The following is a 15,660-nucleotide window of genomic DNA, read 5'->3' as shown; positions in this document are numbered from 1 at the left end:
ACAGCCGCAGATGCCAGTTCAAATTGGTCACTATTCCTCATCTGAGCTCTGTGTGCAGCTCAATGATGGGTGCACTGACAGTGCACCATCTGTCCTTTGGTAAGTCTCAGCTGCAAAATGCAGAAGTCCAAATTTTCAATGGTCAAAACACAGCAGTTCCATTCAGAACCACTTAAATTAAACACAAATCACACAGACAGAAAACCAGAAATTAAAAATAAATAACTTTTAAACAACCATTTTAAAGAGCAAACGGAAGTTTGAGACATGGGCAGGAGAATATTACAGGAACTGAATTTAAAGATAAAAAATATTTAAAGTTGTTAGTGAAACATGGTAGTTTGGAGCAAATTTTAATGTTCTGAAGGAATTTGACAGATCTCAGCAGCTTTCAGTGCCAGAAAGGTTAACAATCAATAAGCAGCACCACAATAAAATATTAACAACATCACAATCAATAAGATATGCCATTTTTAGGGTTAGATTACCATCAGCAGTCTATTAATAGAGCTGCCAAATAGTTGAATCTATCGTCAACTTTGCTGGTTCCAATAACTATGTGGAGGCATGGGCAATTACTCAGCAACTTCTGGATTTTCCATGATCGGCTACATTTGCCTGAATGTAACAGTTTATTGTCAGACTTCATCCACTGAAAGAAAAGAGCCTGACATCCTCACCATTATCAAGCCAAATTCTGCCCCAATGATTTTTTTATCATTCGGTATACCCTACTGGTAAACTAATTAGTTATTACTCTGTTCACTTCAACAGGAAATATACAGGTACTACATCTTACAAAAGGAGTTTTATGTGTTTACAGTGGTGAAAAATTAACCAGTAAAACATGATAACACTGGAGATATCGCCATTTTGGAAGAGAATGGTTGCCAGGGAATCTGAGTCATTGGGTGATGTCAACAACAATGACAGAAGGCTATTATTTCAGCGAATTATGAATTATAGCACTGCAGTGTTTAATTTATTCTGATATCAGTAAAGCTAATTTTATTTTAAAAATTGAATATCCAAAACTCAAACTGAACGATCAAAAATTGTTTAAAATGCTCTATAAACTATTTTTTTTTTTTTGCTAAGCACAACATTGCAGATAATAGCTCCATTATGTGCAAACGCCACCAAACACAATAACCAAGAAATTGATCTTAACTGATCTTGACACTAGATATCAATTCCAATAGAAGAGATCTTTCCTATATCTTTTTAATAGTTAACATATTCAACACCTGTTTGCAACAAGAAACCTTTATAACTTTCTGAATTTTGCCACACTCCTCTACTATGTTGGTTCAGTTTTTTTAATGTTATCCAGTGAGTTTTGATGTAGGAGAGAACTTAGGAAATAAAGCAGGCAAAAAGAGGTCAGAAAATGAACTTACCAAGTAGGATTAGATTTAGGTTTATTACTGTCACGTGTACCGAAGTACAGTGAAAAACATTGTTTTGCATGCTATCAAATCAGATAAGATACATAAATTTAAGCAGGTCAAACACAACTACAATAATAGGTAGAGCAAAGGGAAAGATTATAGAGTATAAAATATACTTCTCAGCATTGTAGCGCAGCAGTTCCATGGACAAAGTCCAATGTCCGCAACGAGGTAGAGATGGATCAGACAGTACCCTAGTTTATGAAAGGACAGTTCAGAAGCCTGATAACAAAGGGGAAGTCTGTGGTGGGTGCATTCAAATTTCTGCATCTTCTGCTAGATGGGAGCAGGGAGAAGAAGAAATGGCCAGGGTAAGAGAAGTCTTTAATTATGTTGGCTACTTTACCAAGGCAACGTGAAGTGTAGATGGAGTCAATCGTGGGGAGTCTGATCTGTGTGATAGACTGGACTACATCCACAATTCTCTGCAATTTCTTGTGGTCTTGGGCAGAGCTGTTCCCAAATCATGCTGTGATACAATCTGACAGTACATACTGTGATCCAGTAAACAGCTCTTCAGTCTTTGAGAGATGGTGGAGGATGACTCCAGCAATGATTTACCTTGTTGCAAATGACGGGGGAAACAAATGGGGGAAAAACACCCTCCATAATTATTATTAAAGATTGTCTCCTTTTTTGAAGATGTCACAACTGTGGCATCTCTGAGGTCTCCTGGTATGTTGTTCACATCCTAGATACATTCAGTGAGATTGCACAATCATGATTGAACTATTAAATTTTAGAACGTCAGCAACAATATTATCAGCTCCCAGAGCCCTGTTTTAAAAAAAAATATGACCTATCTATTCCTTGTCAATCAGGAGTAGCAGTAAAGCCAGGCCACATATCCAATGTGATTTGGAGTCAGGAGTACCTACATCAAAAAAAGAGTTCCAGTTGAGGTATGGCTACCTTTGCCAAGTACACCTTGCATGTACAGGACATACAAAGCCTTGACCAACATGAATTTGCTGAGCCCCTTGTGTTCTTTCCATTCAACATCCGTTCTTTAGGTTACATGTTTCCTGCTGGACCTCTATCTTCAGGTGCCCATAAAGTTATTTCATTTCCATTGAAGAATGATACTGCTTACATTTCAGGAATATCTTCCAGTTAGTAGCTCCGTGATCCGTTCATAATTCTTATCTTACAAGTCCATGTTCTTCGTGGTATAGCCAATGTCTCTTCACAAGTGACAATTATGATAGTTTTCAGGGCAGCCAACAAGCGGTGGCACTCTGACACCATTGGGCTGGTAATTTGTCAGTGTGATTTTATCCAAGGAAAGGTCTTTTATGTGGGAACCTTGAAACCTTCGACTGATCTTGTGGTAATCCTTCTATTGATGTTGATGTTTCTAGCAGCAGATGGAAATAATTGACCCAATCAGATGAATGTCAGTTCATGCATGGGTGATAGACAATAGACAATAGACAATAGGTGCAGGAGTAGGCCATTCAGCCCTTCGAGCCAGCACCGCCATTCAATGCGATCATGGCTGATCACTCTCAATCAGTACCCCGTTCCTGCCTTCTCCCCATACCCCCTCACTCCGCTATCCTTAAGAGCTCTATCCAGCTCTCTCTTGAAAGCATCCAACCAACTGGCCTCCACTGCCTTCTGAGGCAGAGAATTCCACACCTTCACCACCCTCTGACTGAAAAAGTTCTTCCTCATCTCCGTTCTAAATGGCCTACCCCTTATTCTTAAACTGTGGTCCCTTGTTCTGGACTCCCCCAACATTGGGAACATGTTATCTGCCTCTAATGTGTCCAATCCCCTAATTATCTTATATGTTTCAATAAGATCCCCCCTCATCCTTCTAAATTCCAGTGTATACAAGCCCAATCGCTCCAGCCTTTCAACATACGACAGTCCCGCCATTCCGGGAATTAACCTAGTGAACCTACGCTGCACGCCCTCCATAGCAAGAATATCCTTCCTCAAATTTGGAGACCAAAACTGCACACAGTACTCCAGGTGCGGTCTCACCAGGGCCCGGTACAACTGTAGAAGGACCTCTTTGCTCCTATACTCAACTCCTCTTGTTACGAAGGCCAACATTCCATTGGCTTTCTTCACTGCCTGCTGTACCTGCATGCTTCCTTTCATTGACTGATGCACTAGGACACCCAGATCTCGTTGAACTCCCCCTCCTCCTAACTTGACACCATTCAGATAATAATCTGCCTTTCTATTCTTACTTCCAAAGTGAATAACCTCACACTTATCTACATTAAACTGCATCTGCCATGTATCCGCCCACTCACACAACCTGTCCAAGTCACCCTGCAGCCTTATTGCATCTTCCTCACAATTCACACTACCCCCCAACTTAGTATCATCTGCAAATTTGCTAATGGTACTTTTAATCCCTTCGTCTAAGTCATTAATGTATATCGTAAATAGCTGGGGTCCCAGCACCGAACCTTGCGGTACCCCACTGGTCACTGCCTGCCATTCCGAAAGGGACCCATTTATCCCCACTCTTTGCTTTCTGTCTGTCAACCAATTTTCTATCCATGTCAGTACCCTACCCCCAATACCATGTGCCCTAATTTTGCCCACTAATCTCCTATGTGGGACCTTGTCGAAGGCTTTCTGAAAGTCGAGGTACACCACATCCACTGACTCTCCCTTGTCAATTTTCCTAGTTACATCCTCAAAAAATTCCATTAGATTTGTCAAGCATGATTTCCCCTTCGTAAATCCATGCTGACTCGGAATGATCCCGTTACTGCTATCCAAATGCTCAGCAATTTCGTCTTTTATAATTGACTCCAGCATCTTCCCCACCACTGATGTGGACATCTTTGAGACCAATTGCTCTGACAATCTAACTTGTGCTAGTGCTTGGTTTAAAGGTGCTGCAGTCAAGTCTTGCGCTTGTTCCTCAGATGAAACGAAGCATGATTTTAGCATGGTAGACACAAAATGCTGGAGTAACTCAGCGGGACAGGCAGCATCTCTGGAGAGAAGGAATGGGTGAGGTTACGGGTTTGCTGCCTGTTACACCAGCATTTTGTGTCTACCTTTGATTTAAATCAGCATCTGCAGTTCTTTCCTACACACATTGTTTTGACATATTATCAAGGATACCAATTCTCCAGCAGAATTTTTTGCTGTTTAGGCAAAAGTGAGTATTTTTTTTCCACAGCCTGACTGCAGCCTCCCAGTAGAATCAGTTAGTCTCCCTGTGAAGACTGATATTACATGTCCCAAACTTCATCTTGAGGTGAAATCAGCCTGCAAATTGTTTCTTTTGATGTGGGGCAGGGGCAAGGTCTTGATCCAGTAACAGGGGACATCAAGACAACTGGAGATCAAAAAACGACACAAAATGCTGAAGTAACTCAGCGAATCAGGCAGAATCTCTGGAAAACATATTACGGTTCAGGTCGGGATGGGACAGGTCGAGACGGGAGATGAAGCTCAGTTTAGTAGGCATCAATTCTCACACAGTGATGAGCATATGCGTAGATGCAAGCTCTGGCTACATATATGGCCGATGTTCCCAACCTTGGTTCCAGCCGCACACCTGGCCAACATACCCAACCTGGCCATTCTGTAACATTTATTTTTCTACTTTAACAGCCAGCCTCTCATGTAATGTCCTGTGAAATGCATAAATTATTAATGAGACACAAGCGCACGGCAATCTTACAAGTTTCTTGGACGAACCCTCCAACTTCTCCCTGGAACTCACCCAGTTCCATTTTGAATACCTTTGATGAATCTGATATCTCTGCAACATTTGAGCAGTCACTGGAGTGAATTATCACTTTTACCACAAGCAAAAGAGAAAAAAATCACTCTGGAAATAAATAAAGGCAGATAATCAGCTACAATCTGTTAATCCATTCAACAGTGAAAATTAATTACAGACAGGTACAATCAATTGTTGAGCCAAGGAACATCAAACCTACAATGACAATTATTACAAAACCCATTCTTTGGGACATTTCTGCCTCTTTAATCCTGACCATCTTTTCGTCTGCACCCTCAGTTTTTCATTTTGAAAAGTATTCAAAATCCTATTGATGACCATTTGACAAGATCTTTCACATTTGAATCAACAAAAAAGATTCAAGTTACGTTAAACCACCAGCTCATATCTTTCCAAGAACTTGACTCTGAGCTACTTCTGTGCAAGCATAATGCAGCTGGTCTCACAACCCCACCATATTCGTGATGCCCTGTTAGAGTTAAAACAGCTGCTGCCCCACAGCTCTAGTCACCTGGATTCAATCCTGATCTCTGATGCTGTAGTTTGAATGTGCTCTCTACGGCCACATGGGTTTTCTTTGGTTTTCTCCTACATCGCAAATCATGTAGGGTGGTAGGTTAATTGGCCATTGCAACTTGCCCTGAATGTACAGATCAGTGATAAAATCTAGAGGGTGTTGATCAAAGAATGGAGAAAATAAAATAGGATTTGTGTGGATTGGTGCTTGATGCAAACTTATTGGGCCAAACCATTTGCATCCTTTCAATTCTGCATTCTTTCTTTTCTTTCAAGTATTTGTCAAATTCCCTTTTGAAAGCCATGATTGAAGCTACCTCCAGCTGTCTTTCAACACCTTCCAAGAGCAGCTTACCAACCAATTCTGCTTAAAAAAGATTTTCCATATGTTGCTTTTGCCTCAAATCTGTACTGTCCACCCCCCCCCCCCCCCCCAAAAAAAAAACTGGTCAGATTTAATTTACTGCTTCTGCCCTGATCTTAACGGAATTAAAAAATATATAATCAAAATTCATGCAGTGGATGCATCATTTTAGAGATCGAAATTCAGCAATTCTTAGTGAGGAACACAACAGCATTTTAAACAAATATACTTTGAAAGTATAACATGTCAATTATCGAAGCTGAGGAAGTCTATTTGCTGTAAAGATTTCCTTCAGTTCTATCCAAGCTTTTGCAGCTAGTAAGTTCAAATACATGATTATGTTTCACATTATTAAATCTCAGGATCAAAAAGACATGGTTTTGAAGGTTGGAATCGAAAGAACCCATTTAACATAGACCATGCTTGCTTTTACACAGATAGAAGGCAAAATGAATGAGAAACCCTCTGCACAAATAGTTCACCATTTTTTATACTTCACCATTCAAAACATAAGTATAATAGTTAATGATTTAAAGTCATGACTTACATTAAACTCCATGTAATAAAATGATGGAGAATATGCATTAATTTCTTCTCCATCCACAGTAAATAGTTGAAGGTCCAAAGATTTTGGTCTGAAGTTTTCTGAAGTTCTTTCAACAGACGATTCGTTTTCTGAAAAGTCAGCACATAATTGCATTAAAAAGTCTTCTTTGGAAAACAATGTTTTGAAAAGATATAATGTAAACCTGAAACACTGTTTGTTTGCTTTGATGTTCCTGTCACATGCTGGTAACATTAGTATGGCAGCATCTACTGTGCAATTCTGCTTGAAAGAGTGCAAAGAATATTTATAAGAATCTTATACAGGGCAAACAGATCCACAGAGGACGCCATCTCTCTGGCTCTTCACACTGTCCTGACTCACCTGGAGAGACAGGGCACGTACGTGAGGATGCTATTCATTGACTATAGCTCTGCCTTCAACACGGCCATCCCCACCAAGCTCATCACCAAACTCCACCAGCTAGGCCTCAGCTCGTCGTTATGCGACTGGATCCTGGACTTCTTGATGGAGCGACTGCAGGCAGTGAGAATGGGCCCGCACCTGTCCTCCACTATCACCCTGAGTACCGGCACACCACAGGGCTGTGTTTTGAGCCCCATGCTCTACTCCCTATTCACACACGACTGTGTTCCTGCATTCAACACCAACACCATTGTCAAGTTTGCAGACGACACAATGGTGATCGGGCTGATCTGTGTTAACAACCTGTCCCTAGTTAATAACCTGTCCCTAAACACCTCCAAGACCAAGGAGCTGATCAACTTCCGTAGATCACACAACGGGGAATATGCTCCGATCTTTATCAACGGGGACAGTGTGGAGAGAGTGTCCAGCTTCAAGTTTCTGGACACTCACATTTCGGAGGATGTCACATGGTCCACTAACACCGCTGCGCTGGTCAAGAAGGCGCAGCAACGACTGTTATCATATCATATCTATACAGCCGGAAACAGGCCTTTTCGGCCCTCCAAGTCCGTGCCGCCCAGCGATCCCCGTACATTAACACTATCCTACACCCACTAGGGACAATTTTTTTTTTTTACATTCACCCAGCCAATTAACCTACATACCTGTACGTCTTTGGAGTGTGGGAGGAAACCGAAGATCTCGGAGAAAACCCACGCAGGTCACGGGGAGAATGTACAAACTCCTTACAGTGCAGCACCCGTAGTCAGGATCGAACCTGAGTCTCCGGCGCTGCATTCGCTGTAAAGCAGCAACTCTACCGCTGCGCTACCGTGCCGCCCATAGTGCCGCCCAGGTAGACTGTTCTACCTGAGATCACTGAAAAAGTCTGGTCTGCCCCAACAGCTGCTGACGACATTCTACCACTGCACCATGGAGAGTATCCTAATGCATGGCATCCCTGTGTGGTATCTCAGCTGCACGGAGACAGAGAGGAGAGCTCTTCAGCTGGTAGTCTATAGAGCTCAGAAGACTATCGGCACACAGCTACCAGCCTTGGAGGACATCTACAACACACGATGCCTCAGAAAAGCCACCAGCATTCACAAAGACTCCTCACACCCCTGCAATAGTCTGTTCGAAATTCTACCATCGGGCAGACGCTACAAGGCCTTCTACACCCGCACCTCCAGACTCAGGAACAGCTTCATCCCCAGGGCCATAGCTGCTATGAACCGGTCCTGCTGAGCTGGATGGTCACATCACACAGAGAACCGGCACCGACCTACTTGAACTTTATACTGTTTTAAAAATGTTTCTAATTTTGTTTCACAAGCGGAAGTGGCGGCGCCTAACGGCTGCGGCTCGCTAGCAGTCTGTTCGTCTTTTTTCCTTTTTTTTTGTTGTGTGTCGGTGTCGGGATGGTTTTTTTTTTTTTTTGGTTGTGTATGTGTGGGGGGGTGGTGGTGTGGGTGGGGGGTGGTGGTGTGGGTGGGGGGGGTGGGGGAAACCTTTCTCTTTTAGGTCTCTTCCTCACGGCGCGGGGTGCGGCTCGGCCGTGGGGCCTTCCATCGCCCGGTGCGGCTCGGCCGCTGGACTTAACATCGCCCGGCGCGGCCGCTGGACTTAACAGTGCCCGGTGCGGCTTGGCCGCGGGGCCTTCCATCGCCCGGTGCGGCTCGGCCGCGGGGCCTAACATCGCTGGTGCGGCTCGGCCGCTGGACTTAACAGTGCCCGGTGCGGCTCGGCCGCGGGGCCTAACATCGCTGGTGCGGCTTGGCCGCTGGACTTAACAGTGCCCGGGCCGCGGGGCCTAACATCGCCCGGCGCGGCCGCGGGGCTTTTCATCGCTGGTGCGGCTCGGCCGCTGGACTTAACATCGCCCGGTGCGGCTTGGCCGCGGGGCCTTCCATCGCCCGGTGCGGCTCGGCCGCGGGGCCTAACATCGCCCGGTGCGGCTCGGCTGCTGGACTTAACATCGCCCGGTGCGGCTCGGCCGCGGGGCCTTCCATTGCCCGGTGCGGCTCGGCCGCGGGACTTAGCTGCGCAAGGCTCGGTCGCGGGGCCTTCCATCACCCGGTTCGGCCGCGAGACGTCTCAGCGCCCGGTGCGACTCGGCTGCGGGGACTTCCATCCCCTTGCGGGGACTGTGCGGGTCGGTCGGGGACGAGCTGTCTGTCCGTGGGCGTGGGGAAGAGAGTGGAAGTTTTGTTGCCTCCATCACAGTGAGGGGGTGTTTGGAGTCACTGTGATGGACGTTTGTGTTGGGGTCATGTGTCTTGTGTTGTTTTTTGTGTGTGACTGCTATGTAGTTTCGTTCGGTACCTTGGTACCGAATGACAAATAAAGCTCTGTTGAACTGTTGAACTGTTGTTGAAAAGCAACTCCTTCACAGAGAGGGTATGTGGATGTGGAGTGATCGGACAGAGAGAGTGTCCGGGTCTGGTTAAATATCAACTTTGAAAAGACATTTGGATAGGTACATGAACAGGAAAGGTTTAAAAGGGATATGGGTCAAATGGCATTGGCTTACTGTAGATCGGTCCCTGGGTCAGTATGGACAATTTGGGCAAAGGACCTGTTTCTGTGACACCTCCTAGTCAAGATAGACATGTTTTGAAGAAGGACAAAATTCAGCTAGATCTCATTATTATAGGTTGCAAACAACCATGTGGAATGCCCTTAATTGTAATTTAAATCTCCCCAAAAGAAAAAGAACTGAAAAACCAAAGCATTACTGTACATGAAGAGGCATTGTTGTAAAATGTGTAGATAGCCTGCACAAGGGTGTAAAGTAGAAACAAAGTAGAGAACCATGTTCAAATCACTCCACAGCAGCAAGGGAATTTAAATTCAAGTGATTAAATAAATCTGGAATCAAATGATATATCTAGCTGCAGTAATGATAACCATGAAAGCTTTGGATTGTCACACTGATGTTCACTAGTATCCTTCAGGGAAATATTTGTCCATGTATATTAATGTGTTGATTGACTCTGAACTACCTCCTCAGCTCAGGGAAAATTAGGGATGATCACTAAGTTTAAGCACTCCCTGCAATGCATACACATTAATGAGTAAATTGAAAAATGTTGGAAAATTATCATGAGACATATGTTTCCTTAAAGTATGGTGTTACCTTAAATTCACCTGATATGTCTGCAAGGGGAAACAGCACTCGTTCCACACATCATTGTGGTGCTTTGCAGGTGCATGGTGTTTACTCAAGAATTTCTCTGTGAAGATAGGTGTTTACACAAATGGTTGAGGTGACAAATAGAGGAAGACCACCTCTGACATTGTCAATACAGATATTCCAACATTTCAACTCACTTTTTAAACATGATAGAAATAGATAATCCATCAAGCTGTTTAGGATTATTACTGCAGGAGTTTAACCGGAGTAATCATGAGTATTTATAGCAAATCCAAGATAAACAATTGGAGGATATAAATACATTGTGGTTAATATTTTTAGGAAATTCAAATATTTATAACCTTTATCTGAACTTAGCGAGTATTATCTAGATTTTTTAAAAAATAGTACAGATTTCTGGAAGTCATGAATCAGCCAGCTTAACATTTAGGAGTTCATACGCGATAGGAGCAGAATTAGGCCATTCGGCCCATCAAGTCTACTCCGCCATTCAATCATGGCTGATCTATCTTTCCCTCTTAACCCCATTCTCCTACTTCTCCCCATAACTCCTGACAACTGTACTATTCAAGAATCAATCTATCTCTGCCTTAAAAATAGTAATTGACGATCTCCACAACCATTTCTGGCAATGAGGGCTGGCAATTGAGTTATTATCAAGGGTGTGGCAACAGATATTAATACAATTCAAATGTTGTAAGAGGCTACCTAATGAATATAATTTGCTGGAATGTTTAAGCACGATGAAATAGATCACCAAATGAATGAATTCGGCTCTCCAAACCAAATTAAAACAATAACTACAACTTTAACAACTCGTAAAGGCATTTCCATAATTCTAATGTAGAAGCTACATAAAATTTGGTCACTTTTGTTTTAAATCTGTAGCGCTCCTGTAATTTTTCTGTGGTATTCTCAGTGAGCTAAAGCATGAAATGTATTCCATTACCATCCAGTTTACTGGCTTTTCTCTGAAATGTTCTTGATTTTTCATCAAAATGGTTTTACTGTATATTACCTCTGCTTAAAACATCTCATTTCACTTTTACATGACAGGACAATAACAATAAAAAATGTCCTTTGTTGATTGTAATTACCCTTCATTACAAAAGTACAAACCAAGCCACCACTCTCCCCAGAATAATGGAGATCATGTGGAACATTTGTAGAACTCTTCCGAAATAACTGCATAGATCTTGTCCATGCATCCAACCTATTTTGTTGCAATCAAAATAATAACAGAGATCAGTTACTAACAAACATTACACAATAGGAACTATTCTGTATTTTTAAGTAAAGCGTGTTCAGAATGTATGCGCTGCAAGCAAAAATTTAATTGTTTGTTTTGGTACATATGACAATAAATTGCCTCTCCAGCGTGTTTAAATGACTACCGACCGGTGGCCCTCACCTCGGTTGTCATGAAATGCTTTGAGAGGCTAGTCAAGAAGCACATCTGCGCCCTCCTTCCTCACAACATGGACCCACTACAGTTCGCATACCGTCCGAACAGGTCCACGGATGATGCGGTCTCCCAGGTTCTACACACCGCTCTCTCTCAACTGGACAGCCAGGGGGGCTATGTGAGGATGCTGTTCATTGACTTTAGTTCAGCATTCAACACAATAGTCCCCAGCAGACTGGTTGAGAAGCTGCTGGAACTGGGGCTTAGCACCCCTCTGTGTGCCTGGGTCCTGGACTTCTCACTGCCAGGCCCCAAGTGGTCAGGATGGGGGAACACACATCTAGCTCCCTCACCCTGAACATAGGATCCCCCCAGGGCTGCGTCCTTAGCCCCCTACTGTACTCCCTGTACACACATGACTGTGGGGCCAGGTTCAGCTCAAACTCCATCATCAAGTTTGCTGATGACACTGTGGTGGTGGGCCGGATCTCCAACAACGATGAGAAGGCCTACCGGGAGGAGGTGGCTGATCTGGCACTCTGGTGTCAGGACAATAGCCTCCTCTTGAATGTCACTAAAACAAAGGAGCTGATTGTGGACTTCAGAAGGGCTAAACATCCAAGGACGTACACGCCACTGGAGATAAATGGGTTTATTGTGGATAGGGTGAGCAGTTTTAAATACTTGGGAGTCCGCATCACAGAGGATCTGACGTGGGCAATGTACATTGCCGCACTGGTGGGTAAGGCTAAGCAGCGACTTTACCACCTTAGACAACTGAGGAAATTCAGAGTGTCTCCGAGGATCCTTCATTGCTTCTACTCTGGGGCTGTAGAGAGCATCCTGTCCGGCAACATTACAGTCTGGTTTGGGAACAGCTCTGCCCAGGACAGGATGGCCCTGCAGAGAGTAGTGCGTTCGGCAGAACGCACCATGGGAACTACACTCGTCCCCCTGCAGGACCTATACATCAGGAGGTGCAGATCCAGAGCAAGCAAGATCATGAGGGACCCCTGCCACCCCAGTAACGGACTGTTCCAGATGCTACGATCAGGCAAACGCCTCCGCTGTCACGCTGCGAAAACGGAGAGGATGAGACGGAGCTTCTTCCCACAGGCCATCAGGACTGTCAACTTTTATAACCTCAGAGACTAAATTTTTGTCGACACTAATAGTAACTTATTAACTTTATTTATATGCATTTGTAACTGTAATTCTTTTTTGTGCACAACCCGCAGGCATTGCCACTTTCATTTCACTGCACATCGTGTATGTGTATGTGACAAATAAATTTGACTTGACTTGACTTGACTAAAAGTTTGGAAATCGCCTGACAACCATGTGTTCTAGCCACTGAGATGAGCCATAGCTATTGAAGCCACTGCTCCTTTCAAAATATTGTCATTAGTTGGTTTATAAAATATTGCAGCTCACAGATTTCTAAAAACTGCAACAGCTTGAATTTAATTTACAACCACACAAGTTTATTTTGGGGGGGGGAGGTGTGTGGGTGCAGTGTTGTGCTTGGGATGAGGGTGGGGAGGGTTGGGAGGCAACTGGCCAATTTTACTGTCTGATCTATTGATCAGCATTCAGGGCATCAGCCCTCCAATTTTCTTACTGCACAAGGAGAACAGATTAGAGACATACGGAGGTTAAGTCTGCTACTCCAATGGTCTAGAAAAAAAGAAAATCATTCATCTTACACTAGTACCTCAGGAGCCATGCAGTCTGGGGTAATGTGCAACAAAATTGTGGAAGTCTGAAGTATTCCTTGCAATGTATAAAAGTTCCAGGCCTTTTGAGTGCAAAACCGTGGAATGCATTTGAATTCATAAACTCCTAATCAGAAGCAAGAAGCAGACAAAATTTGTCACATACTCATTCCAAATTCAGATACATTTTGTGTTTCCATTATTTGGACACTGATTTTTGCCTTTAACAGATGACAGGCCCATGGGCCATCAACATGGAATCGATTTCTTCCCTAAAACTATTGTCTTCATGGTTTACATTTCATCTTATCAAAATTTTATTGTACCCCTGTGCATTTCCATGGCAAATTATGGGCAACATTTTTCACCACTGAAAAGCACAGAAAGAAAACTGATGAACTTGGATTTGTATATTGAATATTTTCAACTGAAATATGCACATAAAGTTACTCTAGGATGCAGATTTAAAATGTTAATTTTGATATGTTTATTCAGGGCAGTTCAATACAACCTGAATGTACCAAGACTGAAATGATTGGAAAATGCAAGCAAATGCTGCCCTCTATAGAAAGATTGTGTAAAACAATTCTTGACACTATATATCAGGAAACCTTTATAGATTAAAGATTAAGCTATTTTATAACTGTTCAGTGTTCTGAAAACTGTTGTCTGAAAACTGAAAGAAAAATTGATTTTGAAAATGTAAACAATGTGTGAGGGAAAAATAAAAATCTCCTGCCCATCTGTGGAATTTGCAACATTACTGGATTATCTCTAAATATCAAATGGCACATCCTTTAACACGTATAGATTTAGTCCATTTCTTTTCCTCTCCCTTAACAAATCAGACCTTGCATTGTTCATTCGCTTTTTTGACATAAGAAATATGGATGACTTAACTCAAACAGAATGAATCAATAATCATTCTGAATGATGCTCCAGCAATGGTAACATCCAAGCTAGTTTTAACCCAGAGCTCCAAATGCATTAAGGATGAAGAAACATCTCTCTGGGAATCATATAAAAAATCGATACAGTTGAAGCAATAGCACAAAATAAGAGTTAGTGACATGGGTCCTATTATAAATTATCAGCAGGATCTTGATAAACACAATGAATAATTAGCTCTGTAATTAGATTTTGGTAATATAATGGAGACTTTGTACGTCACTTACAAAGTTCAGAAAATTGTAAACTTCCATTTCAAAATATCTAGTGTCAATGTTAAGCATTCACACAAGAGATTTTCAACTAATGGATGAGTAAATTTCAGACTGTTCAGCCAAATTCAAACAGCAGAAATAAAAGGAAATATCTACTTTATTAGTGAAGAATCAAAACAAAAACTACAAGAAGTTGGGAGTCTTAAATAACGATAGAAAATGCCAGATACATTTACCAAGGTAAGCAGCATTTGTAAAAAGGGAAAAAGTTAATGTTTCAAGTCAAAAACACTTCTTTAGTTCTGATGAAGGGCAATCTTTTTTGTTGCCCTGCCTTTTAGCTGCTGAAAATACATACTAGGACTATTCATATTTTAAATATTCTTGTGAGGTCATATTTAGCCTCCTATGCTCCAGGGAAAACAGCCAAAGGCTACTCAGACTCTCCCAATCATTCAATTCCTCCAGCCCAGCAACATCTTTGTGAACCTTCTCTAATTCATATTGGTTGGATTTTACAGGGAAATGCTAGTAGTTCTGTGCATTATTTCCAGCAGATGCTAACGTATGCATCAGTAGATTGGGGACCTCTATGCATGCATGCATGAACAAACGCACAGTTCTGAACTGGCTAATAGCTGTTAATTGGCCATTCTCCAACACTGGACTCTATTTGGTTCGTTCATGTGAAATTTGTTGGAACGCAGCGCTTCTAATGATACAAAATCTGTTCAAATAGTCTGTGCCAAATTAACCTGGCTCAGTACTTTCAATGTAGGAAAAGCAATTGGAAAGGTTGTGAGCGATTTAGTGTTTTCAGATTTTTAAAACTATTTTGTGTCTCTTTAAAATGTTTTTAAGTGCTTAAATTTGTTTTCAAGTGCTTTGGTTTAAAAAAATGAAAAAACATTTAAATTAATAATTAAATTTCAATAGTTTTGGATTTCTTTTATGCTTCAGATTTTCAGAAACTAGCAGATTTACAACTGGCTCAACTACCAACATGAATTAACCAGCTTTCAAGGATTTTCATCAGCTTTATAGCTTGGTGCTGCTTAGTCCTAGTATGATTTTTTCAGAGGACAAGACTTTTTCAAGGGCAGATCACAACTGCGGCAGCACGACTTAGTTCCACAATCAAGCTTTCTGCTGATAAATTCCACTGGTAAGCGTGGATTGGGTATTCGCT

General features: G+C 42.3%; 1 protein-coding gene across 3 annotated transcripts in view; it reads right to left on the bottom strand.

Annotated features, from left to right (window-relative positions):
• Positions 1 to 15,660, bottom strand: part of LOC144597267 (formin-like) — a 300,339-nt gene that overhangs the window by 274,400 nt on the left and 10,279 nt on the right. For all 3 annotated transcript variants that reach the window (XM_078406376.1, XM_078406378.1, XM_078406379.1), the window contains exon 3: positions 6,606 to 6,733. In XM_078406376.1, the coding sequence (XP_078262502.1) occupies positions 6,606 to 6,733 (128 nt within the window). The remainder of the gene's footprint in view (positions 1 to 6,605; positions 6,734 to 15,660) is intronic.

This window comes from Rhinoraja longicauda, chromosome 10, assembly GCF_053455715.1.
Source record: "Rhinoraja longicauda isolate Sanriku21f chromosome 10, sRhiLon1.1, whole genome shotgun sequence".
NCBI classification, from domain to species: domain Eukaryota; kingdom Metazoa; phylum Chordata; class Chondrichthyes; order Rajiformes; family Arhynchobatidae; genus Rhinoraja; species Rhinoraja longicauda.
The sequence above is the reverse complement of the archived record's forward strand: the minus strand, read 5'-3'. Positions and strand labels throughout refer to the sequence as shown.